The sequence below is a fragment of the Carassius carassius genome, chromosome 36 (genome assembly GCF_963082965.1).
Source record: "Carassius carassius chromosome 36, fCarCar2.1, whole genome shotgun sequence".
Classification (NCBI taxonomy): domain Eukaryota; kingdom Metazoa; phylum Chordata; class Actinopteri; order Cypriniformes; family Cyprinidae; genus Carassius; species Carassius carassius.
Window position 1 is genome coordinate 18,670,972 of NC_081790.1, and position 27,592 is coordinate 18,698,563.

The 27,592-nt window shown below is 35.4% G+C and overlaps 2 protein-coding genes across 5 annotated transcripts; one reads left to right on the plus strand and one right to left on the minus strand.

Moving 5' to 3' along the window:
• Positions 1-1,251: 1,251 nt before the first annotated feature.
• On the minus strand, positions 1,252-15,418 carry LOC132117371 (regulator of G-protein signaling 14-like). 4 transcript variants are annotated; one of them, XM_059526629.1, is made up of 15 exons: positions 15,272-15,418; positions 14,715-14,736; positions 10,818-10,966; positions 9,632-9,724; positions 9,383-9,526; positions 7,661-7,852; positions 7,466-7,583; positions 7,333-7,376; positions 7,060-7,251; positions 6,778-6,854; positions 6,322-6,448; positions 5,714-5,789; positions 5,149-5,201; positions 4,955-5,057; positions 1,252-1,736 (listed from the first exon to the last, which is right to left on the minus strand). In XM_059526629.1, exons 1-15 carry the CDS (start codon positions 15,314-15,316, stop codon positions 1,471-1,473), a joined length of 1,701 nt encoding a protein of 566 aa, XP_059382612.1. In that variant the 5' UTR covers positions 15,317-15,418; the 3' UTR covers positions 1,252-1,470. The 4 variants fall into 4 exon arrangements, with proteins under 4 accessions (XP_059382612.1, XP_059382614.1, XP_059382611.1 ...); XM_059526631.1 differs by having other exon boundaries at positions 7,661-7,801; positions 10,818-10,987; XM_059526628.1 differs by having other exon boundaries at positions 5,149-5,198; positions 10,818-10,987.
• Positions 15,419-21,059: 5,641 nt separating this feature from the next.
• LOC132117374 (ADP-ribosylation factor-like protein 3) lies at positions 21,060-27,501 on the plus strand. Its single transcript, XM_059526634.1, has 6 exons — positions 21,060-21,294; positions 21,449-21,592; positions 24,681-24,797; positions 24,958-25,008; positions 26,576-26,761; positions 26,838-27,501. The coding sequence occupies exons 1-6, from the start codon at positions 21,277-21,279 to the stop codon at positions 26,883-26,885; spliced, it is 564 nt and encodes a 187-aa protein (XP_059382617.1). The 5' UTR covers positions 21,060-21,276; the 3' UTR covers positions 26,886-27,501.
• The last annotated feature ends 91 nt before the right edge of the window (positions 27,502-27,592 follow it).

Sequence of the window (27,592 nt, forward strand, 5' to 3'; positions counted from 1 at the left end):
GGCCAGACTTTCTCAAACCAACTTCAAAGTTCGTCTGCGAACTTCACTCATCTAGTTCTGGTTTGGTGGCCTACTTTTCATGATCCAATCAAGCAAAAAAATCACATCAGAAAAAAATCAAGCCTCCTTTGTTTTTAAAAAATATCCTGTTTCACCCAGAAATGTTACATTAAGGAAACTGTTAATAAAGTCAATAAAGGCCCCAAATATTAATGTAAATTTTTACATACACTAATATGTTTTTAAATATTAAAGGGTTAGTTGACCCAGAAATGAAAATAAGCCCTTAAATTACTCATCCTAGGTGTGTATGATTTTCTTCTTTCAGACGAATCCAGTCAGAGTTATATAAAAAATTGTCTTTGATCTTTGCAAGCAGTTTAATGGCACTCAGCGGGTGTTACAGTGCATCAGTCCAAAAGAAGTTAAATAAAAAAGTGCCCATCCTTAATACAAAGTGTCTCACACAGCTCCGGGGGGTGAACAAAGTTTGATGTAAGAAAAATAAGCATATTTTAAACGTAATAATCACTTTAATCTAGCTTGTGCTCGGTGTAGTACACAGATGACATATGAGGTCGGCTTTGCACATGTGCCGCTCAGAAGTGACGAATGCATAAGCGCAGGCTAGAGATCAAAACAAAACGACGGTCACAAATTAGAAGTACAAAATTAGGATTTGTAAAGAAAATATCAGAGGATTTTGATATAAGCCAAGAGGGGACTGGTTTTCCTTTACTAAAGTAAGGAAACTTTTCTTCCTGTTAAGAAACATTGGTTTTCATGAGACTCATACGTCATACGTCATCCGCCCGGAGCTGCTTCTGTGTGCAACTGTTGGCGCAAGCTACATTAGTAAGTGATTACTGCTTTTTGAATATTTATATTTTCTTAGAAAAATGCATCGATTCGCTACAGGAGGCCTTTGTTCAGACCCGAAAGTTGCCTGAGACTCCCGCTGAGTGTCAATACACAGCTTGAAAGATCAAAGACCATTTTTAAGATAATTCAGACTGGATTCGTCTGAAAGAGGAAAGCCATATACACCTAGGATGACTTGAGGGTGAGTAATTTATGGGCTATTTTCATTTTTGTGTCAACTAACCCTTTAAAGGCAAATTCATACATTTATAAATTAAAATTAATCCAGCCTTATAAATGCTTAAAAACTTCATTCCCGATAACTAATGCATTAGCTAATGTTTAACCTTCAAGCCAAGTATGCAATGTCTTCATGAACACAGAATGTAATTTTGTTATGTGAATCATTTTAAAATAAATACAAGCAGCTGGACAATAACGTGCAGAATTACATCTACTGTAAACAATATTTCATATCATTGGTTTTATAAAGAAAAATTGTCCATCATTAAAGACCACCATGTTCACATTTCTGAAACATTATTCTCTATTCTTCATGCTCCAGTGTGACAGATCATTGAAGCAAAAGATGTAACCGGTCCGTTTAGCTCACACCACGGTTTCTCGAGCTTGGTTTGAGCACTCATTTTCTGATTGTTCCTTCCCTAATGTTTCTGATTGTACTCCGGGAGAATCCACTTCAAAAGACCCCATACAGGAGCAAGACTCCTCCAGTGATCTGTTTGTCTCAGCTTCCTCCACTTCTTCCATGGGCAACTGGAGAAACTGAGGCAGCATTAGATGTTCTTTCTTCAGCAGGCCTCGTTGATCATCAGCACTGCAGCACTGAGCTCGGTTTAACAACTCCACCAAACCTGAAAGTCCCAATAGCTTTAACTGAGCAGATTGTGTGAAGACGAAGAGAAACTACACTGTAAAAAATTGCTGTAGTTTCTACAGCAAATTTTTACAGAATTTTACTGTATAAACATTTTACAAGATGCAGCTGTAATTCGCAATGCATTATGGGTCAAATAAGGTTTTACAGTTGTTAACAGTATATTTCCACATCAACTGTAATTCATTTACAAGAAGCAGGTGTTGTCACTGTAGTTCCTGCTTTTTACACTAACTTCCTGTAGTGTGGCATTATGGGATTGCGCGCGCATCATTCAAATCTGAAATCCAGCCGACTGGAGCAGCGTGAGAACGATTGAAGATTAGAGGCTTTATTCATAATTCCTGGTAAATTCACTTAATTATACTTGAGAAATATATAATTTTTATATTTATTTGAGTATATACTTATAATGTATAAGTGATATCATGTCACAATAGCCTCCTATCCTGACATTTAGACAAGTGGCCTTGGTAACTTCTGTGCAGTAAACTGGGAATTGCTATCATAGCATAGTTACACAGCAAAATCTCCAGTGTTAATTTAACACTCTGAGTGTGGACACATATAAACACTGAAGCAGTGTTAAAAGTAACACTGAAGCAGAGTTGAAGTTAATGAGATAATTAAGAAGTTTATTGAGTTATGATTGACCATTATTGAAGACACCTGATGTTAACAAGCAGAATCACCAAACGAGAAAATCACAATTTGTGTATCACCATTATAGTGGTCAGTGTTTGCTTTAGTTGGGATCTTGGCTTGTAACTTCTTAATTTTCAGATTTGTGTGTCAAGCCAAGAGCAAAAATCATCGGGTGATGATAATTATGTTTTAATGTAATTGTTGCTTTACCTTAATCACTGAACTCATTTACAGGGTCTTCTCTTATTATCGCTCATTATTGATTGTAACAGCTTTGATTCCACAACAAAAGAGTCTGTATTTTCTATACATTTTGTAAGCGTCTCTTGTGATACTGTGATTTAGATTTTTTTTCTTTTTATTATTGAAGAGTTTTAATTTTAGGCACACACAGATAACAAAAATCAGCATATGAATCTCAACAACGGTGACAAACAGCATATTCAGATAAACAGATCTACTCTGAACATCACAAAACTAGATACTAAAAAAGCTCATAATTTATTCATGCCGCAATGCATGATGGGAGCCATGGATGAGTTTTTATTGGCTACAACATGCTTTTTTGATGGTCACCGTTGTTGTGATGCTCACGCTGATTCTTGATGTCTGTGTGTCTAAACTAAATAACTCTTTCTTTATGTAGAACTAACTTTTAATAACATGTCATACTATGCCAGAAATGCTGGATCACTTTTTTATCCACCTAATTTATGTACACAGTAAAGAAACCCGAACTCAGCCATTCAGGTAACTCCATGACAATTAGTCCAAACCACAATCAAGTCCATAAGATTGTCTTGGCTCTGGTCTGTCTGTATGTTACAACTCAGTTACCACAGCCACACAAAATCTAAAGTTAATAAGTGAAGGGTCAAGATAGCAACTAAAGCAAACATTGACCACTATAATGGTGATACACAAATTGTGATTTTCTCGGTTGTGATTTTCTCCCGGTTTTCATCCAGAATATCTTAAATTGTGTTCCGAAGACGAACAAAGGTTTTACGGGTTTGGAACGACATGGAGGTAAGTGATTAAAGGCAAGATTTTCATTTTGGGGTGGAGTAACCTTTTAAGTACTGGTAAATGCTGATTGTATTGTATAATTGGCATTTTGACATTTATTTTATTGAGCTAGTTTCATTTGATACGTAACTTTATCCTGATGCTTTTGCTTGTTTTTATGTGCAGATGTTTTCTTGGAATCACAACACTCACTGGATACAAGACGGACACATAGAGGCAAAACAAGTGGAAAAGTCTCAGAAGAGGGACAACCCTCATGTGTGTGCTCATCTCAGAAAGTTGGTGGACTTTCAGTATGTATTTATTAAATTGTCTTTTGCAGGAATATTCTTAATTTAATAGAACATAAGCTCAAACAACAGAACTTGTGATTTAATGTTAATTCCAGCATTTTATTTTAATAATTTTCTTTAAAACATTTTTTTTTTCACAAAAATTATACAAATTCTGTTGATTGACCTTCATTTTTATAGAAAGTTAATGTTCTACTCTGAGTATGGCTTATTTTTTAAACATATATTTGTAGTTATTTGTGATGCTATGTTATTTTTATGATAAGATTTTAACTGTTGAAAGACTGACATTTTTATTTTACCAGTAAAAGCCTTGCAATGTCTTTCTGCCAGTTTTAATAAATAATTATTTGCAACATCATTGACTTTATTCATTTTTATTCATTTGTAAATGTATTAAGATAGAGCTCATGATAAGGCATTTATATACATATTTTATAGTTTACTGTTGAAATTATTCTTTAAAGCAGTTTCATTGTTAAATTATTACAACATCATATTGTATTTAGGGGTATTTACAGGATTTTATTGGCAACTTTTTTGCCAGGTAAATACTGTTCTTTAGTGAAATTACAAAATATTGCTGTAAAACATATTTACAGGACATTATTGGCAACTTTTTTGCCAGGTAAATACTGTACTTTAGTGAAATTACAAAATATTGCTGTAAAATATATTTACAGGACTTTATTGGCAACGTTTTTGCCAGGTAAATACTGTACTTTAGTGAAATTACAAAATATTGCTGTAAAATAAACTACAAGTTAAATTCAATGTTACTACAAAAAATACTACAAACTACTGTATTTCACATACACTGTGCTTTGGACACAAACTTTCAATAATAAAAAAAAGTTATTTGACCCATGTTATGGTCTTGTATTTATTTAGACTATTTGAATAATATAAAGTCATGGCCTAACCCTAGGGTTGTGGGTTCGAAACTTGGGCCGGCAAAATCACACGACTGAGGTGCCCTTGAGCAAGGCACTGAACCACCAACTGCTCCCCGGGCACCGCAGCATAAATGATGAACACTGCTCTTTTTTTATTACTACTTTTAGTGTGCAGCAATTAACTGTAATTTGCTTTGCAGTAATTTCCTGTAATCCATTTTACAGCAATTAACATCATTTTACAGGATTTTATTGGCAACTTTTTTGCCAGTAAAATCCTGTAAATTCTACAGTACATTTTTTACAGTGTAAATTAGATAATCATAATTTACCCTCCATGTCATAGGTTCTTCTCAATCCAGGGTTCTTCTGATGGGCAGCTGATCTGGAAATCCCTGGAGGGAACATGCTTGCATCCACAGCACCTCTCCGATCCTGGTGACAGATGCACAAGATGTTAGACCGCAAAGAAGGACTTAAGAATATAAAGATATAGAATTCTGCTATCTTAAAGCAGTAGACTCACTTGTAATGAAGGAGTTGAGTTCCCTTTGGGGCTGCTGGCCTGATCAACACCTGCTAGAGAGAATTCAATTTTCATCTTAGAATGGGCTGTTTTACAAGACTGATTCCAGGGAAGAAAAAGTAATCATAATTTCCCATTGTTGAAATGTTGATCAATTCCATCTCTATATATATCACATGTAATGTAATTGGGTCGAGTGTGGGACAGGTTTAGTGCTGTACAGGGCCCACAACGACAACACAAATGGAAGATGACATGTTCTCCACAGAGCACGGTACTGTAAATCTAGCGCAGAGAGTCGAACACGGATCACATGGATCATTGTCTGTTAATTCAAGCTTAAAGGAAAATTCCAAGGTTCATTCTCTATCTATCTATCTATCTATCTATCTATCTATCTATCTATCTATCTATCTATCTATCTATCTATCTATCTATCTATCTATCTATCTATCTATCTATCTATCTATCTATCTATCTATCGTTCTGTCTGTCTGTCTGTCTGTCTGTCTTCCTTGTGTGAAACCTGACAGATGTAGAATTTAAAATATAATTTTTTACATACCTTTATCTAGAATTAGTGTCTTATTGGCCAGAGAGGTGACTGCTGTGTTCATACTTATTATCTCTCCAGTTTCACTCTGAAAATAGAGAACAGAAATGATAAAGCATGTTAGCACATGACTGACATAATGGCTCAATGTCATCTATAATAGTATTTATTTATTAGAATTTATTTATGATAATTCATAGAAACAACATGATGTTATATGAAAAACATGATGTTAGAGTGAAAGCCTTCAGTTGTGCAGACTCTATTATCTTATTATATTCTCTTTATTCTCATATTGAGAAAATAATTGTTTTGAAATGAAGCTAAAATACATTACAATAATGAATAGCATAGAGCATCTAGAGGTTTCTTCTGCATTATAAATCTTTTTGAGGTTTTCTGGGTTGTGTGTGGGGGCTCTGATGGACATAAAATCATTAAATGATTTGTTCAGTACTGGCTCTGTCCTACTTTTGCAGCTGCGTTTTTTTTTTAACAAAAGAAACAGGAAAATCTGTCAATGTTTGCCTAAATGTTTGTGGTCCATCAGAAAAGGACAAACTATTAACTTTCAACAAAGAATGAAATGGCTGTTCCGGTCACTCTAGGCCTCCCCTCACCATGCTGACAATGGCATCCTGTGACCTGAGGCGGTATTTCTGAAGCATTGCCGCTAGGGCATCCAGCAGGGTCTTATTAGACTTCACTACAACGGCCAACGTCTTTCCTGCGAAGGCTACCTTCACTCTGTACAAGAAACATAACACAAACACATGTGCACATACAGATTGTTTGGCTCCACCCAAAAATCATTTATCTACCCTCATGTGGTTTCAAACCTGTATTACTTCTTTCTTCTGTGCTCTGTGAATCACAAAATGCATTTTGAAGAATATTCGTAACTAAACAGTTTCTGTTCACATTGACTTTGTGTGGACAAAAAGTATGGAAGTCAACAGGAAATGAACATTTTCAGTTATCAGCATTCTTCAAAGTATCTTCTTTTACATTGTTATGCACAGAATTATATTTTTATTAAAAAAATGTTGTTGTTTTTTTCTTTCTCTAGCACTCACGCAAATGTGACCCTCAGTTCCAAAAACACCTGCTGGTCCTTCAGCACAGAGCTGTCCTGGTCCAGTGACAGTGGTTGCTATACACAACACCCAATGGGAAATAACAATAAAAAATAAACACATAAAATAAAATCAAAATACTATATTTGAAAAGAAATTCATACATGGGCATATTTTTTATTTGTCTATAAAAAGGTTTTTAGGCTCATGAGAAACAAAATTCAGTAAAATGTGTCCATATTCTGACTGGTAATGCACATGTACATTTTTCACACTTCTTACTTTGTCTTTGCCATGTAGATAAATAATGATGTCTGAAAGAGGAAGGCCTCTTTTTTCACACAATCCAGTGAGCATGTTCCGGATTGTGACGCCAGGTCGGGCTGGGGTCAGAGAAGCTGTACCATCAGGCAGGAAGACACAGCAGTACTTATCTACCCTTCCGTCTGCAGAGCGTGCCACTAATTTGTCAACCTGCAACAACAGTATTGATATGAGCTGGTACTGATATGGCATGATATAATTCTTGTCTTAGTAGACTTTGTGGCAAGTTACCTCTGAACTCTTCACAAGTCCAGTCTTGAAGCTGATAGGTGATTCTGGAAATAGCAGAGAACACAGAATGTATTAGATGGTCTAAAGGCCTCTTCTTAGTTCAGTTTGTCCAATATTGACATCATAAATTCACCTCCCCAGGACCGTCTTTTTTCTTTGCGCTTGTCCTTTCCTATCATGCCTTGAAGATTGACTTTCCTCCTCTCTACCACCTCATCACCATCTACTGTTCCAGGCTTCACCTTTAACCTCTGGAATACAACAAACTCATATGAATCTCTTATTAGGATAAAACCTTTCTAATTTGCATACTTTGAGAAATTCATACCTCCTTAGTTCTATCGAATTTGACTTGCTCTTTGGGTGAAGTGCTGCTGGTGGGTTTTGTTGCTGTGATGGGTCTGCCACGAAAGTCCAGCCCCGGCAGAGGCCTGCCCTCCACATCAGCTAGCATGCAGCTCTGATAGAGCTGTGAGCGCACAAAACGAGTATAGCTGTCAAACTTCATCAGTTTGAAGATCTGGAAGCGGGGAGAGGGAAAAGAGAGGATAGGATAGGTAAGGACACTTCTGTTTAAGAGGGAGTCAAAGGAGGGTAGGCTCTTGATTTGATTGCTTTTAGTAGCTCTGGATAATTGAGTCATGATTGCTGTCTGTTCTTAAATGAAAGTGGTTTGACTCACCCCATATGACACAACAAAAATGTCTGTCACTTTTTATTATATAATGGAAAAATATTTTCAGTATGACACATATCTTCTTTATTAAGCCTCACAGAGGAGCACAGTCATTTAGGTTTTTCACAGATATATGGTTTTTGATCCTGTTTCACCTGTTTGAGCAATGCAAAAATCTCTGCTGTTTTGTTGTCTTGTTGTTGAAAATGTTTTTTAAATTGATTGAAAAAGATACTTATGATGGTGCCTGCTTGCAGTGAAGACGACTTTGTTGATTATAATGGGAATGCTCTAGTTTTTCTTATTACGTCTTGCACTGTCATAAGCAGGGGCTCTTAAATATTTAGTCATGAAGTCATTTTTAGGGATTTGGAACTACAACCAATAAAAAATGTATTCCTTGAATTCAATGTAAAAACATTATTGCTAATTTTTATACCAATATTCAATATATATAAAAAGGGTAATTATAACTAGTTAAAATTAAATAGACCTATTCTGCAAAGATGCATTTTTTTCCTTTCTATTTTTCAACAGCAGTATTAGTGCATTGACCAAATCTCCCATAATATGCATAGTTTAGTTATTTAAAAAAAAATGTTTCTTAAATGATGACATGTTTTGCTTGAGGTATATCCCTGAAATGTAAAGTGAGTTTCGGAAACAGGTGATACAACTAAACTATATATATATTATTATTATTATTATTATTATTATTTAAATGGAATACACCAGAAGTATACCATGAATGCAATGTAAAACCAATATTTTTACCAATATTAAATATGAAATTAGTGAAAAAGAATTGTAATTATAACCTATTTTTTTACATTAAATAGACCTGTGCTGCAAAGAATCTGCTTTTTTCCTTTCTAATTCTTAACAATAATAATAGAGCATTGATGAAAATTGTAATATGCCTAGTTCAAGTCATGAAACAATTTTGAGTAGCTGATTGGTCCTTTTAAGCTTATGTTTTTTTTTGTTTTGTTTTTTTTTTGTTTTTATTCTCAAAATGGTTCAGAATAGTATTGTGCATAATGAGAATTTTCTTTAGCCCTCTTCCTCCCTAGCACCACCTGTTTAAATCTTCTACAGGGTTCTCTCTATTGTACCTTGCAGCATGTATCATAATTTCTGTAATTGTAAGTAGTAAGCCTTCCCTCATGACAGCAGCAGTGTAGCAGATTCACCAAGAGCAATCCTACCTACAATCCATTCTTACAGTTAAAATGCTGTTAAAATCTATTCTGAGCGTTGAAAGATTTATAAAACAACATAAAACAAAAAAAATATATATATATTTTTTTTTTTTAGCCTTAACATATGGAAACAGTGGTTGAGGACCCTGCATTATTGTATGACATCACATACCTGTTGTTGTGCTTTTTGAAAGATGTCAGGATGAGGATTTTGAACATCTTTCTCCTCAACTCGTACCCTGTCATCTATGTTGATGGGTGATGTTGCATTGCTGGACAGGAAAGTGTTATAAATTGAGGATGCCTCTTTCTTAAGCTAGGGTAAGAAAACATACATAACATTTATGTTATTTGTATGAATTAATAAAAAGAAACCGTAATAAGTGGATAAAATGGAGAGATATAAAATACTGATATTTACCTGCTCAGTTTGATGGACAGGTATTTTGCGAAACTTTTCACATGCCAGCCAGAACAAGATGTTCTCAGCACTGACCTCAGATTTCAGAAATCCCTATGGTGCACAAACAAACTTGTAATTTTGGGACACGCTAAGAATATGCCTCAAATCTAGATGAACTGCATGTGTTGGTGGGAACATACTACACCTGATAATTACCATCACCTGAATTGTTATTAAAAACAAGGCAACAATTTAATTTCTGGTTCTAGCTGGCATCTCTGTTGGCCACCAAATGAAGAATTCACAGAGGTTTATCCATCTCAGTGCTCTCTCACCTAGACGCCTGAACATTTCCTTTCCCCAACAAACTCTCTTCCAGCCCCCTCTTTGAAACATTCTCCACACCTCCTCATTTCCCTATAATTACAATGACTCATACCATGGGCTGTTTTCCTCCTCACCTCCTTTTTTCAGATTTTACACATTTCACAATGAATTGGGGTTGAATTACTTGCTCTGCGTGGTTGGTAAACAAATGAGAGTGCCGAGCAACATGGCAGCAGCTCTCAGCAGCATTCTGTTTATTAAGAAGTGAGTAAGTACAGAACTGTATGACGTGTACACTTAGAAACTAGAAGCAAAGGCTTATTTCTAGGACACCACTTCTGCTTTTGTCAGCTGAGTAAGATAGTTAGCTTTCTATTTGTAATAGATGTTGGAAAACCAGCAAGCAGCGTTTTACATTTTTATATATATATTTAAAAAAAGGAAAAAACATCGGCCAGTTTTTTAGGACTGTCATTCAATGAAAAATATGAATTAAATTAAATGCAAGACATGCTAAGTTGCCTGTAGCAGCAGTTTAAAGTGGGACGTCAACATTGAATTGCTCCATTTGCTTTTTTATTTGAATTTTTTTTTTATTAAAAAGGATTAAATTAATGCATAAAATTGACAATCTTAAACATTATACATAGTTCATTCCAGCATCCATCCTGTCCAGTTAACTCTCCAGACAGCAACCAGTTTCAGCCCAGATCCTGATTTCAGATGTTGCTCTCTGGGTCAAGTGCTATTAGAAGAGCCATTTGTGAAATAAACCTTCACAGTAAGCAAATCAATATTTTCCCTTAAACCCTGTTGATATGTCGATAAATATTCACACTCACTGCTGTAGCTATACGAATAGTGGTGCTTTACTCACTGTGAAGTAGCGTACGCCTGTTGGGTCCTCCAGGAGCCTCTCAAAGCTGACGGCCCAGCTGGCCACCTGACCCACCCCTCTGCTCCCTTCACTGGGCACGGTGGGCAGACTGCTGTTACTGCTGGAGTACTGTGATGCTGACCGATTATCTGTTTCCAGTACATTCAGTTCTATCAACCATGAGACAAAGAGAATGCTAAAGAGCATTTATTATAAAAATAAATGAATTTGCAGAAAATGTATGAAATATTAACAGAATAAAAAGCTACCAAGAACTTACACTTTTATGATTGTTTCTTTAACACACTTAAAGGAGCTATGTGGAGAGCTATGTGGAGGTTTTTTTTTAGGTATACCTTTAAGTGTGCTTTGTAATTGTGTCAAAATAAAATTGTACTATCCCTATAACGTAGATTTTAGTTTATCATAAATGTTAGGCAGTACACTTGAACCACATCATAAAGACAATAGAATAAATTGTGAAATTACATATAAAGATGTAGGCCTACTTAAGCGGGCCAAAAAACTCTATAAACTATTATAAATATAATTTGTCTATTGCAATCAACATTCATACTTAATAATTTTTTTTCTTCATAAAATTAACTCTGCTTAAAAGTGTGCTAAATTAGACTTTTTCACAAGGGTCTTTATCCATGGTCTTTCAAAAAAAGGTACAAAAGCTGTCACTAGGGCAAAAGGTACACCTTTGTACCTCATTTACTCTTAAAAGGTGCATATTAAAGGGGTCATGACATGAGAAATCAAATTTGCCTTGATCTGTTGGCATGTAAGAGGTCTTTGTACCATTAAAACTTCCAGCAAATTACATAGCTTAAAACGTCCTCCTCATTATAATCAAACCCTTTATTGAATCAAGCTCCAAAAACAGCTCATTTTGGTTCCGAGAGGCAAGGTGACATCACCTGGGTGCAGATGTTTGCATAAACACTACCTCCAAAACAAGACATCAACGAATAGTTCTCTTCTCACCATAAGCCCTGCCCTCCGGCGATCAGATGCTGACGCTTGAATGCCAGTGTCGCGTCATGTCAAATGCAAATAAAAAATACAATCACTGCCACTATATTTGACTACACTAGATACAGTATACATATGCACATTCACTTTCTTACACAGTCCACACGCTTGAGTCTGTCAATAAGACAATTGGCATGAAAGACCATGGTTTTGATGCCGTTTGGTTTAAACAGCTCATTCGCGTCTGTTTTTCAGATATCAGAAGGATCCCAACATAGGGAACAAGTGGATAGTTAATTTAGTAAATGATTTCATGATGCTTTGTCTGGAAATTACCATTTTATTTTGATTATGTTGTCAACACGCTAGTCTCGTGTAGCCTGACTGAAGGTCTGGAATTCATAGCAGCTTTCATTGGCCAAGGCCGGCCTATGAGGCTGTTTGACCGACATGACAAACAACCAATCACAGTTTGTTTTGTTCATCATCACGTCTCGATGCATGGAAATGTAGCCACAATAACAGACCGGTCAGTAAAACTCTCGGATGTATTTTTAAGATTCTATGCCACAAACTTTAAATATTTCACAAAAATCTGTGAAAAAAATCCAGTGTTGATCCTGATAAGCGCTCGTCATCACAGTTGTAAACACAGCGGCTTTCTTTTTTCATGAGGGGGTTTGGCACCAAGGTGTCTTTGTTTCCAGGTGGAACGTGAAAGAACGTGACACACACGTCTCATGGAAATCCTGTAGAATGCAACCAATCCGATGACAACTTCGACAATCCTGAAGTGTTTCCACTTTTGTGTCCCATATGCATCAGACGTTTAGCCAATGGTCCGTGGGCGTGATGTCTGAAGCTGAGACTATCAACAGACTTACATGCAATAGCGAGGGAGCATTCATACTGTTTCCTATACAATGACGTCAGCAAATCATAACAATGGCCGATTATTAAGAAGCCCTAAAGACACGCCCTTAAAAACAGGTCATTTTTGAGAGAGGGTCAGGAAGAGAGTTGAAAGAAATAATTTTTCCCATATATTTATTTGTTTTGTTTTTTGTTTGTTTGTGTGCATTCATTTATTTATTGTATTTATTGTATTTATTAACGTTATAAGTAAACCTCAAGGAACCCCTTTAATACTTTAAATGTACATACAGTATTAGTACCTCAAGTGTACATATATTAGTGTACCAAAATGGTACGTGTTAGTACATTTTAAAGGGGTACCACCCCAGTGACATCTTTTGTACCTTTTTTCTGTTATGAAATAATGGTGTGTTTCTTATTCTGGTAGTTATTTTTACATTGTTTCTAGGGTAACCATTTTTGTCATTTATGTCCATTAGATGAATAAATGATTTATCAGATTGACTACCAACTGGTGATTGACCTAGTAGACCTTGATCAAGCTGACTATAGGGGACGAGGAACAACCCAGCTTAATGCAGTTTTCTAACAGGGACAAAAACAACACAATTCATCCAGATTCCAACTTCCAATTAAAAAAATAAAATAAAATAAATGTAATTTTTTATAAGCATGTTATAAACTTGAAATCACAAAAAAAAAATAGATCTGCCCCACTTTATCTGAGAAAATTATATTACACCAAATGTGTGACCCTGGACAACAAAACCAGTCTTAAGGGTAAATTTTTTTAAACTGAAATTTATACATAATCTGAAAGCTGGTGTATGGTTTGCGAGGATAGGACAATATTTGGCTGAGATACAACTATTTGAAAATCTGGAATCTGAGGGTGCAAAAAAAATCTAAATATTAAGAAAATCGCCTTTAAAGTTGTCCAAAAGAAGTTCTTAGCAATGCATATTACTAATAAAAAAATTACGTTTTCATATATCAATGGGAGGAAATTTACAAAATATCTTCACGGAACATGATCTTTACTTAATATTCTAATGAAATGAATGGCATGAAAGAAAAATTTATAATTTTGTCCCATACAATGTATTTTTGGCTATTGCTACAAATATATCCATGCAGCTTATGGCTGTTTTTGTGGTCCGAGTTCACATATGGTTTTGATATATTCACATTTAGGAGAGTTTTGGTTTTACAAAAAGGCTATGAGAGTAAGGTATTATCAATGCTGAAATGTTTTTTGCCGGTTTCTGCACAATCTATCTTATTTTAGGCCCTAATAACTGAAGTTTTCTATTTTAATGTAATGTCAAATCAAAAGCACTGCATATAATACAGTGAAGAAAAAAAACTCTGTACAAGCATGTCAGTCAGAATGTGTGCATGAGCTAATTTAGCCTTCTTTTCTCTTCCTCAGTCTGTGGGAATATGTGAGACATGCTAAATTATCAGCTCATCAATCTGACACTTCTTTTTCTTTACCATTTATGTATGTGCACTGCTAAACTGTCTCGTTGGTGTAAATGCTTCCGAAAAAAAAAAAAATGCTTTCTACAGCTCTCTTCCGTTATTCCGGCACTTCACTCGTCACTTGTTTTTGTGGCACTGAAAGGCAGTAGAGGAATTTCCCAAGTGTGATTTAGAGTCACACTGATGACTAGCATCAGGCGCTTGATGATTACTGGTGCTATCGATGATTGTCCTCACTTCCAGACAGTCACATGACTTTCTATACCTCTGTCTGTCTGTCTGCCTGCCTACCTGTTTTTTCACTCCCGGTCTCATTATGACACTTGAACAGAGAGAGGAAACTGATGTGGTTACACCTGCCCCAAAAACAAGGTGCAAACAGGTCAAAGTGCTAAACCTAGATGCATGTTGAACCTAGATGCCTGTTCAACAGCCTCGTGGATAAAGTTTGAAAACACAGCTTTCCCCTGATGCCTTTCAAGATACATAATGGAGAGAAACATATAGTTCATCCTCCATTTCCCCTTTAAAAACTATTATTAATGCATAACTCACCTCCATCTGAAACAGCCAGGGTCTGTGGGAGAATGAAATTATATTGATCAGAATTGTAAGTACACTAAACAAAAATATATAGGCTGGATCACGGCGTACAGTCATCTGTGGCATTTGAGACTCAGTTGAAGCACATTTCTTTGGAAACGCCTGCAGACTGAGGGAAAGAGCACTCCGCTCGCAACAAAATGTGACACAAATTTGGAGTCTGAGACAAAATGGCTGCTCATTTCCCCCCTAAATTGCATTTTAACTGATATTATTGTTCTCTGATCTTCTCATTCGCAACGGGTAATGCAGCAGAGCTTATATCTTCAATGATCTGCAGGAAAGAATCAAGCATAAGTGCCAAAAAATACTTTTTAAAGATGTTTTCGCCCTGAATGAAAGAAAGAAGTTGCAACTCTACATTAGCTTGTTCAAGGCCAATTTAAAAAAAATTTTTTTAAATAGTCAGCTCATTGTTACCAAGCACATTTTCATGATCATATTCATATTTTGTGGCAGTTCTCTCTTTGCGCACACACACCATTACATTTCACTCCCTCTGAACATACCTTAAATCCGTTGGATATCCCATTGTTGTTCCCTTTCAGAGACATATCCTATGATTCTCATGTACTTTAGATTATTAATGAGTGCATGAGTGAGTTGTTTCTGATGTGCATATGAGAAGTTCTCTGAGCACAATATAACTTCCTGTTTGAACAGGAAGTCTTACCATGGTAACATGCCGCAAGAGGAAGTGTGGGCATGTTTCAGACAGAGCTCTTTTTTGAACGTTTTTACAGTGAAATCATGGCTGCAGTTCTTCCATCGTTACACAATGAATGAAGTCATTTTTGTAGAAGAACGGTCATTGAAAAGAAATGATTGTGTATTCGTTTCCTTTAACATATGTTGTTTTGCTATTGATATGTTTTTGCAGAATTCTTGTCAGATTCTGTAAGAGCACATTTAGATTAGATGCAAAAAAAAATTATCGTTCAAGCAATCATGACCAAAAACCGCTGCACTTCTGTTGGTGAATGTCAATCAAGTTGCTATCGAACACAATCAAGTCTGTCATTTTGAGATGATTCACCCCAACATTTGAAAGTCATTACTGGAATTTCTGCTAATGGCTAGCATGGCAGGAACTCCATGTGCTTGGCAACAATAGAGAGATGAGGAAATGAGGGCTCTTCTGAAATTACTCAAAGGTTTTACCTTGTTAAGGGTGCATGGGTGACTTTCTGACAGGGTGTTGTGTCTCCCAAGAGTCCTTCGAAAAGAGTTGCGTCGAGGAAGAATTGAGAACCCTCTAGTGATTTCATTGAAACTCAAGGTCCTCTGATTTGAAATTCACACAAAAATATCAGCATATTGGGTTGAATTCAAGTAAAACACACAATATTTTTGACAGTATTTCTATATTATATTATATTACAGGAGTATTTCGCATAATATTGCTCCATCCATAACCTCACACAAACAATAAATCATTTTAGTTAATTTCTTTCATGAATGCCTTCATGAAAAAGTAGATTTACCACCATTGAGACCAAGTCGGTCATAAAGTTACATTAGGTCAACACCCATTTAGTTATTTCAATTTTGCCCACATCCAAACTCGGAACTTGCCGTTATAGTTACGAAAAGAAGAAATCCAATTAACTGAGAAGTTACAGTTTCGAATAACTTAACCATACCCTAAACATAAAGAATCTCAATAATATCGCATCATGGCCCAGATGTTTCCACCTTACCAGTTGTATAACACAGGTAAGCATAGGGAAAGGGAAATCTGGTACCTTTTCCTTGGACTGGACGGATGGTTTCTGTTGGTGTTGAGACAGAGAGATCTCCATGATGAAGCTGGCTGTGTGCTGGAGACCAGTGAGGTAATACAAAATCTGCGCTAGAACTTCTGGGCTCACAGAAACAACGTGTCACTGTGCAAACACCATAAAACACAACGCTGCTGGGTATAAAAGTCACTGAGAAGGAAAACACACTGACGCACATTCAGGCAACAATCATCGAGAGAAACCTTGGCATGACTGACCATCCGTCAATACGGCAGACACAAAACAAATGCACAGTTATCATAAAAAAAGTGTTTGTCTCAAATGCTTGCATGTCTACATTTGGTCAATCTATCTGAAACACACTTTCCAAAGGTGCTTTGTTGACATTTTGTCATCATCTTTAACCTCTTTCAATTTAATGCAATACATCCAAGATGTAGATGTTCTTTATCAGAATAGATTTGGAGAAATTTTGCCTTACATCACTTACTCACCAATGAATCCTCTGCAGTGAGAATGAATGACAGTCCAAACAGCTGATAAAACATTACAATAATTCACAAGCAATCCACACAACTCCAGATGCTTGCTTTTAATAGACAAAACCACCAATACAATATTAACTCATCCACCCTAGTGAAACTTGTCAACTTATCTAAATCAGAAGAGAAATTTGCATTGCTTACAACAGTTCTAAACAAATGATGGGAGAGGACAACATTGGAGGGACTTTTCCGCTGAAAGAAGCATTATTATGGATTTTGGCCAGAGGCGATAGTTTAAATTTAAAATGCTTTAATGATGGATTTGTGTCTTACAAACTCAGCCTTTATGTTTCACAAGACTTTCATTTATCAGCTGAAATCTTGTGGATCAGCTTGTGGATTTGTGCTATTGTTATGCTAGTGCTATTGTTATGTTTTTATGGTCCCTGATGGGCCTTTTTCTGTACAGTAGCTCCTAAATAGAAACCTTCTTCTTGTATAACGTTACTAACAGTAATTAGATCATGATCAGTCTTATATGCGTTCAAAGGTTTATTGTCAAATGGAGACTGTGTTTTTCTTCACCATTGTGTCCAGCCAATCGTCCAAACTGCCCAAAGCAAGTCCAGACCAGAAAACCATCCAAAACCAGTTCTGTATTGCGTCACCAAAGCTCCTTCTGTTCTGTGATGGCTGACACCTGTTCCTTCCAGTTCATCAGTGCAGCAGTCCGTGCAGCCATAAGCCCGTTCACCATCCCACTCTCCATCGCTTTCACAGCTGGAGAGATGAGCTCAGCCAGCAACAAAGGCATTTGTGTTCCTGTGTGTTTGAGGAGAAAGCAAATGCAGTAATTAATGACCCTTAGCAAAAACGAAAGAAAGAGTTTGTCATGAATTTCATATTCAGATACATATTCAGGTTGCCACAACTCTGAATAATGAGTATTGTTATATGTGTATTGTTTTAGAATGACATTGATGTGTCATGGAACAGAAGCGTGCTTAAATTAGATTCAGTCACATTATGAGCTTGGGATAACTTAGTGGAAACAGCAGTTCTGTTCATATGAACAATAACTATGGGGAAACAACAAAATAAAGGCACAAATGAGGAAAACTATTGACATACAGTCTGAGTCTATTAAAGCTTAAAAAATGCTGTTTGTTATCTTGTTACAAGTTTTTGCAAACTTTTTGAGGCTGCAGATCCCCAAATATAATGATCCCCTTGTGTAATAAAATATGAAGCTTGCTATATGTTTTCAGGTTGAAAGACCTGCAAAAAATATATATATATATTATTAGGCATTTAAAAATGCACTGTATATATTTTAAATAATTATAAACTACTATGAATTTTTAAATGTTTTTTTTTTTATTTTTTTTACTGTTGTCAATTTTAATATATATTTTTTTATTTTTGTAATTTGTAATTTTAAATACATTTGATTTAATTTTTATCATCATCACTCCAGTCTCCACTATCACATGATCCTTCAGAAATCATTTAATATGCTGAAATTCTGCTGCTCAATAAACATTTCTTCTTATTGTTAAAGTTAAACAAATTTGTGCTGCTTAATATTTTCATAGGAACCATGACACTTTTCTTTGATGAATAGACATTAAAAAAAAAAAACGTCATAAATGTCACTTTTGATAAATTGGATTTCTTTAAAAAATACATGTTTTTGCTTTCACTTTTGCACATGCTTCATAGCACCTCGTTCCAACCATAAAGTGCTTAAAATAGTACACAGTGTGTGACAATGTCAAGATTGCTTCTGAAACAACCTTTTGGTCAGAAAAAGCAGGAGAGGAAACATCTATATTTTTTTACTCTAATCTCTATGCTGTTTGAGAGAAATTATATTAATGAGATTCTCCTAAGGGATCAATTAATTTCAGTCAAGTCGACACATATATGTGACTTGTAGGCTAATGTAATCATGGAGACTGAAATTAATGTACTTTTTGCTAAGGGGAAGTCGTGGCCTAAATGTTAGAGTTGGACTCGCAATCGAAAGGTTGTGAGTTCGAGTCTCGGGCTGGCAGGAATTGTAGGTGGGGGGAGTGCATGTACAGTTCTCTCTCCACCTTCAACACCACGACTTAGGTGCCCTTGAGCATCGAACCCCCAACTGCTCCCCGGGCGCCGCAGCATAAATGGCTGCCCACTGCTCCGGGTGTGTGTTCACAGTGTGTGTGTGTGTGTGTGTTCACTGCTCTGTGTGTGTGCACTTCGGATGGGTTAAATGCAGAGCACAAATTCTGAGTATGGGTCACCATACTTGGCTGAATGTCATGTCACTTTTTTCACTTCACTTAATGATGTTGACATAATTAACATGCTAGACTATTGGAAATGTCAGAGACACTACCTATCATCAAAAAATGAGTAATAACTTTCAAAGTTTCGCTCATGCAAAAGATGATGGGCAATAAAGGCAGCAACAACAGAAGCTGATCCATGCTATAGGTTCACATCTTTGGAGGAGTTAGTTGGTCATTCAGTAATTGGTTCCTAATCCCTCAAAATATTATAGAATCCCTACAAGAGCAAACAGCCAGCAATAGAGAGCAGTACATCTGCAGAGCAGTGATAAGGACCCTTGGGATGCACCAGGGAAGAGTCTGGTTTCTGACTGCTCTGTGGATAGAGATGCTCCCCGTTGCTTTCATTAACAGGGAGAAAGGAATATTGTATCTCTTTGGAGTAATACAAAGGGAGGGAAGGACCGTTTCTAATCCCTGGGGAAGTGTTCTTGCGAGGGAAAGATGAAGTCTTGATGATGGCCTCTATTACACTGCTACCGAAACAGATCTGAAGCCTTATCTACTGAGGTCTTATGTAGGAAGAGAAAGTGGCTTTAAAGATTCAATATGAACTTGAATCTTGGAAATAAAGACTCTATTTCAAGCCCTGTACGAGAACTAAATATATAGGAATGAAAAGTGGTCTCGACACTGTAACTATAGTGGAATAACTAGAGTGGTTTATTGGTTTACTTCAATGGAGGATTATTATTTGACAGCTAACCAGAAACTTCAAAAATTACACAAAATAACTTTTATGTTTTACGTTTAGCCAATCACCTGAGCTATAAATGTCATCTGACATTATTGTGCCATCACATGAAAATGCAATACATTTTTCTTTTACTAGCAACTACCCAGGTTCTTTTTATATATATATATATATAAGTATTATATTTTAATTAATATTTTAGTATTAATATTATTTTTAATATTTCATATATTCTTAAATCCTATTGTTATACTATTATATAAAAATCATAGTATTAAAATCTAAAACATTTTAACTAATAAGTATATATATATATATATATATATATATATATATATATATATATATATATATATATATATATATATATATATATATATATCCTACTATGTGATATACATTTTCTGCTAGCAACTCTAACTGTTGCAAGAGCGTATGCATCTTGAGCTTGTGTAAACCATAGACCTTATTTCAGGAATTTAACCAAAAAAACATTCAAAAATTCCATTGTTTTAGCCGACGAAAGATTTGTATGTTAACCCTGCAGCACTGTATTAGCCAACCCTAATCCTTTGATCCCCACCCTACACTGTTCCCTTACCTCACATTAAACCCTGAAGAACCCTAATTTCAAATATTAACATTACTGCCCTCTGCTGATTGGGAGAGTTATTGTTAATATGCATTCACTGTCTCTTAATAAACAACAAGAAGTATTGAAAATGACATGAGATCTTATCTCATATTATTTGCTTAGTTTGTTTGTCCTTGTAACTTTTTGGTCCAGGAAACGGCAAGTGAGATATGAGGGCCATCCGAGCTTGTAAATGTTCAAAGAAAGGGTCAAAAAGACAACATCGTGAAGACTTGAAGAGAGCATTGGGAGTCTCAGTGGCCTGTTCTGAAGCAGGTGGTTGTTAAGGATAATCCAGGTAAGTCTTTAATGCTGGAGATGTGCTGGAGGAGACGAGTGGAGGGGAGGCGGGTGGAGAGATTGCTAATTGTGGCCTACTAATCCAACCCCTCACCCACCTCCACATCCTCCTCTGTGTCACATATGAGGAAGGCCAGACGCAAAGAGAAGGAAAGCTACTGCACCCTGTTAAGTGAAGAGCAAGTATTTCAAGGGAAGAGGATCCAGGAAACAGTGGACAGATAAGAAAACCAAACACTTACCTGGATATATCCTGCATAGAATGTAGCTGCGCCTTTCCATCTGTCTCCACATCCTCTTCCTACCACAAAATTCACGGCACTATGGGAGAAGTCCAAAAGGTACATGTTTTGATCTGCTTGAAGGGCCTATTTCAAACATTAATTATTAATGTTATACACATCATTGTGATGAATATGAGATGGATGTAGCAGTTTAAAACTTAAAATGTAAAACTTTAATTAGATCTTTAAGGCACAAATGTTTGTTTTCAAGGGTTTGTTTTCAGTCATTGAGAAGCTAAAAGGCACTACTGAGCAAGAGCTGCGGATAGTTCTTCTCGGTCTCGATAACGCCGGAAAAACCACTTTGTTAAAACAACTCGCCTCAGAAGATGTGAACACCATCACTCCAACTCAGGTGAGAAGAGCAGCCACGGGGACTTTCAAAGCACTAGATTTTTACAGTTTGCTGCTTGCACTTTCTTAATATGCTTGTTCAAAAAAAGTGTTACATTGACAACCAGGAGACATGTGGTTTTAAAAGCAGCACAGCCCTCTGCCATTCCAGAATGTACATTTACTTTTTAATGATGCGTTATGAATGGTAAAAACATGTCTCATGAGTAATTCAGCCTAATTTGCTGAAGCTGTTGAAAGGTGTGAAGTTATTAGCTGGTGTGGAATGTTAATACATTTCTTGCGCTTTTTACTGTATAACAAATTCAGTAGAAATATTTTCAAAGCGTTTGACAGTTACACTTACCATACAGAATTGTAAATGATAGTAAAGTCATTCTTTGGCACAAAACTAATGTGCATTTTTAGCTGCATTTGGGGGTCTGCCTAAGAGAGACAGAAAAACATTTAGTATACTAAAGATGAAGTATATAATATAATATAATATAATATAATCATATTTTATAGCATATTTGCAGTTGCAAAATATAAAATGCATTTTGACATACAAAGTGAAATAGTGAATATGTGATAATTATGATAAATTAAGTCTTAATTATCTTTGTTTAAGTTTGGGGTGAACATGGACTTCCATTCTTAAGTTATACCCAATTGTAATTTCTGTTACAAAAATACAATAAAATACTATTAATATAAGAAGAAACAAATCAATCTAATGATCCTCAGACCCCTTAATAAGATTATAATATACTTTTTATTTTATTTTATATGCAATTTACAGTTGGTCAGAATACACAGCTTCTTAGACAGTAACCTTTTAGTCTGAGGTGAACACCACTTCCATTTAGAAATGATGTAGAGTTTTAAACTTTATACGACTGATGGATAAATGTCAGCTGTTTCAATTTTGTCATCGACAAAAGCATTTAGAAAAAAGCGCCCTCTGACCCCCTAAAAAAATGTTTGATTTCATCGTATGTGTCATCGTAGCATGACGAAAGTGATCCACTTAATGTTGTTTCACCTACAACCCATGAGACAAAAAAAAAAGCATAGACTACAATCACTGCTAGGTAACCACTTAAAGGCAGAAACTGAAAACAAAAACTACTACCCAAGTAAATGGTATAAACAGACATGAAAACATCTCAATCTTCCAAGAAAGTTAATAGGATCAAATGTGGTCAGTCTGGTTTACCGCTCTGTTTACTGTTGAAGGGTCAGGGATAGAGCACTAATACACCATCACTGTGCGTATTCGTGCTAGTTATTAGCATAAAGTCAGCTAACTAGAGATAGCACATATGACAAAAAGTCTCTAATATCAATTTATAAAAGTCTGAATTTGTGCGTCATTGATTAACAGTATATATCATCCATTTATAGAACTACTGCAACTAATGGCTGTTAGCACAACATTTAGCAAGGGTTCTTTTGGACTCTGCTGTGCACAGTTTGCCACTAGTTAAGATGTTGCTAAACCATTACTTGATCACTTAAAATATCCTGGTACCTAGATGTAATATGACTATTTGCTATTTAGCATGAGTTTTGTTAACAGACATTATATGCTGCAGCCAGTTAAAGCTGTAAAGAGCTGAGGCCTGTGGGAACAGAAGATCCTCTCTAAGAATAGCACCACAACAGTGTCTTTAATCCCACGGTTAAAGATTACTTAACCATAAAGTCTCAGTAGTTGGAGGCTGCCCAGGGCCAGGATAAATTTAGACTAAGAGAGTTTAAATACATTGTGCCTCTATCTGGTGTTTTGTGTGTGATTAGGAATGTGAAGGCTTTACATTATGGAAGCCTGTTTCTGCTTCATAGTAAAAAAAAAAAAAAAACTAAGAAGGTAAGTAAGTCTGAAATAAAGTTTAAAATAAGAAATGCTTAATATAAGAAGTCACACTATGAGATATGTAGTTTCAATTATGAGATATAAACAAGCATTATGTGATTTAAGTCACAGTTGGGTAATATAAAGTCACAAGTCAGGGTCAGGGTTGAGAGGTTTAAGTCAATGAGAAATATATAAAGTCATAATTGTGAGGTTTAAAGTACTGTTATAATATATCAAGTCACAACTGTGAGACAAAGTCAGAGTTGTGAGAATTAAAATTACATGTGATGTATAGTCAAAGTTTTGGGACATTGTGAAATATCAAGTCACAATTGTGAGATGAATTGCTGTTGTGATATATCGTCACAGTTGTGAGTTTCAAATCACATTATGAGACAGAAAGTCAAAATATAAAATCAAAACTTAAACAAGATTTAAATTGATATTTTACCCAGAAATTAAAATTATACCATTAATTACTCACCCTCATGTCATTCCAACCCCATACGACGTCCTTTCATCTTCGGAACACAAATGTAGATATTTTTGATAAAATCTGAGGGATCTTAAGTTTTTTTTCCGAAGAAAGTCATATGGGTTTGAAAGGATTTGGAATTTTTGGGTGAACTATCCTTTTAAAATCACTATTATGAGAAATCAAGTCACAATCAAGTTAAATCCCGCGTGAGATTTAACGACATCCCAAATCACAATTGTGAAATTTATATTCACAAATGTGATATATAGTTACAATTGTGAAAAGTTGGAATATAGTGTGATATAAGGTCAAGGTGTCATCACAGTTGTGAGTTTTTTTTTTTTTTTTTTTTTTTACAATTGTGATATAAACAGTAGTTACACTTATAAGAATTAAACCTGTGAGATTTAACAGATTTAAGTCACATTGTAGAAATAAAGTCATAATTGTGAGATTTAAATTCACAACTGTGATGTATAGGCACTATCATGAGATTTAAAGTCACATGCAGGATATTTAAAGTCAAAATTGTGAGATTTAAAGTCACTTTGGGAAAGTAAAGTTACAAGATTTATTTCTCACAATGTAATTTCAAAGTTATATAAAGTTGCAACTGCAAGATTTAAGACACATACTCTCCAAAAAAAAATGTTAAAGCTTTTTCAAGATTTGCACAAGTTAATTAATAGTACAATTCCATCAAATGTCATTATATAAAGACACATTATAGCGTAGACACAGCTGTATCGTGTGCTAATTTTGTCCTTTCAGGGTTTCAACATTAAAAGTGTGTCCTGTGATGCCATGAAGCTGAATGTGTGGGACATTGGAGGACAGAGGAAAATCCGACCATTCTGGAAGAAGTACCTGGAGAACACAGATTTATTGGTATTACAACAGTGTTCAGGCAGAAAATTCTGAAGTTAACTTTCTCAGTGACATTGACAGTGTTGTGAGAGTATTTACAATCGCATTACAGTTCTGTTTTGTGTATCAGTCAAAAAGCTTTTTTCTCTTTGATAGTCCCTTTTCTCTCTCCCATTTTTAGATTTATGTGATTGACAGTGCAGACAAAAAGAGATTTGAGGAAACAGGATTGGTAAGATTTTTTTTTTGTCTTGAAAAGCATTTTATCTGATATATTTATACGTCAAGCAATTTGCATCCTAATTTCTTTTACTTGTAATGTGCACAGGCTGAATTTTTAAGTTTCAAGACTCAGGGGCCATTTACACGACAAAGTTTTCAGCCAGAAAATGGGAAACTTTTTTATTTTAAAGTCAAGCGCGAACAAACATGCAAAACAACGGTGGAGTATATGGTACTGTTGTTGCTGCTCAAGAGTTTCCTATGCTTCTTCAGCAAAGTGTGGATTTACTTAATATTACAATCAACACGTCATATACTATCATATAACTGTCACTTCCATACAGGTACTGTTTACTATCAACTATCAACAGTGCCAACTACTGGCTTGGCATACTTAATACAGCGTGTTTGGGTCGTTTTCGTGGATATGTGTAAACGCGAATAGTTTTAAAAACATTGCTGTGTAACTTTTCGGTTTTTGACTACACTGTTGTCGAGTTAATATAGCCTCATTTGAAACCGCTGTCAGCACAGAACAAAGGGGATCTCATTCTATGTATCTAATTTCTAAATTAGATGATTTTAAAGAAAAATGTTTCCAAAAAAATATTTTAAATTTTTTATTGCATATCATTAAGTAGTTCATTCATTTGAAGAGTGTTGAAATGCCAGTTATTTGCCTATTCCCTAACAAAATTTTGAACTTCCCCTCTATAAAAGTATATAATACATTTTTAGGGAATATAACATAAGAGCGAATGCTGTTGCTCCAAATAATTCACATATTATGTATTATGTACCTGTCAGTTAGCATCACCCTGGTTCCCTTCACAAAAACCAGACAGGATTTTTTCATTGGCTTTTGAGTTGTTGCATAAAATAAGCTCTATGACCAACAGAGGTTTGATTATCATCATGACAATCTTCACAAATGAACACAACTCTCATGATTTTTAAAGCCTAAGTACAATCGCACAAAGTAAAAAGTTAAACTATATATAGTATACAACAAGTGTTACAATCAGGAATTTTACTTTGCTCTTGCTATTGAGAAAATCAAGACATTTTTTGTCATTTTGACATTACCATAATTTGGCATTCTAATGAACACACGGCAAGCTTTTCAGAGAAAAACAGAGTTTAAAAACCTTTTCAAGATGGAAATGACAAATGACAGGGAAACACATTTCTATCAGGTCAACAAAATGAGATTCTGAAGATAAAATGTTTTAATATTATGATAAATGTATTAATATTAAGATAAATGTATTAATGTATATTAAATAAAGTTGTAAGAATTCCTAATGGATGCATCCAATTATGACTCATTTACTCACTCTCAAGTTGTTCCAAAGCTTTAAAAATTTCTTTCTTCTCCTGAACACAAAACTAGATATTTCTGAGAATTTGGGAAATTAAACAGTTGCTGCCACCCATTGAATTTTTTTAAGGGGAAAGTGTTGGGTTCAATCCTTGGTATACACACTATTCAAGCATAGTATCGGCCAAATATTGGCACCTCTATGTAGTGCTGATTACGGTCTTTCTGACTCCTCTGTGTTGACCTTCTTCCACAGGAGCTCTCGGAGCTCATCGATGACGAGAACTTGAAGGGTGTGCCATTGCTCATCTTTGCCAATAAACAGGACCTGGCCACAGCCTCTCCGGCCAGTGAGATCGCCGAGGGACTCAACCTGCACACGTACCGGGACAGAGAGTGGCAGATCCAGGCCTGTTCTGCTGTATCTGGGGAGGGTGTACAGGTTTGTAAATACATAGTGAATTTATTTTCATTTTACCCTTATAGGAATAGTTGAACACATTTCTGTTTTCTTTCAGGATGGCATGAACTGGATCAGCAACAATATTGTAAATAAGAAAAAATGATTCTGCTCACCTGCTAGTGTTATTTTGTACAATTGCGCTGATTGTTCTGTTAATGTAAACCACGTATATAAAAAAAAAAAATACTTTGGAAAACTTTTTTTTTTCTTGGTAAATATATTAATGATCTATCTTCTTATTTGTAAATTGTCTGCCAACAGAGACTGGCAGGAAATCAAACAAAGCAAATCATTTCCCCTCTCTTATCTTTTATGCTCTTACAGAGAGTTTTTGTTGCTTTCTGACTAGACAAGCTTTCTTTAAGATCTGTAAATCATGATTTTGCTGTCATGTTTTTGAGAAATATGACATACCAGGGCATAAATAATGCACACAAGCAAGATTTGCAGTCTAAAATAAGAATAAGGTATTCGTGTATCTATCAAAAATAATTATAGTCTTCTTCAGCTGTTTCGATAGCTGTCCCACCAGAGAATTCTATAACAGAGCAAAACTCCGGAATTTTGTGTAAGATGATGCATCAAAGCAAGGTTTTTTGTTTGTTTGTTTGTCTCAGTATGACTGGATTTGATAGTTTCTATGACTATACTGTGTGGATTTCATGTTTATGATTATGTGAAATGAAATTGTTACATTAAATTTTTCTTTAGTTGTTTAAGATTGTCTTTGATTCTAATTCAAACAAAATCCTAGACTAGACATGCTAGTTTTTTCCCAAGTTTTCCAACATTTTTGAAAGATCTAAAAAA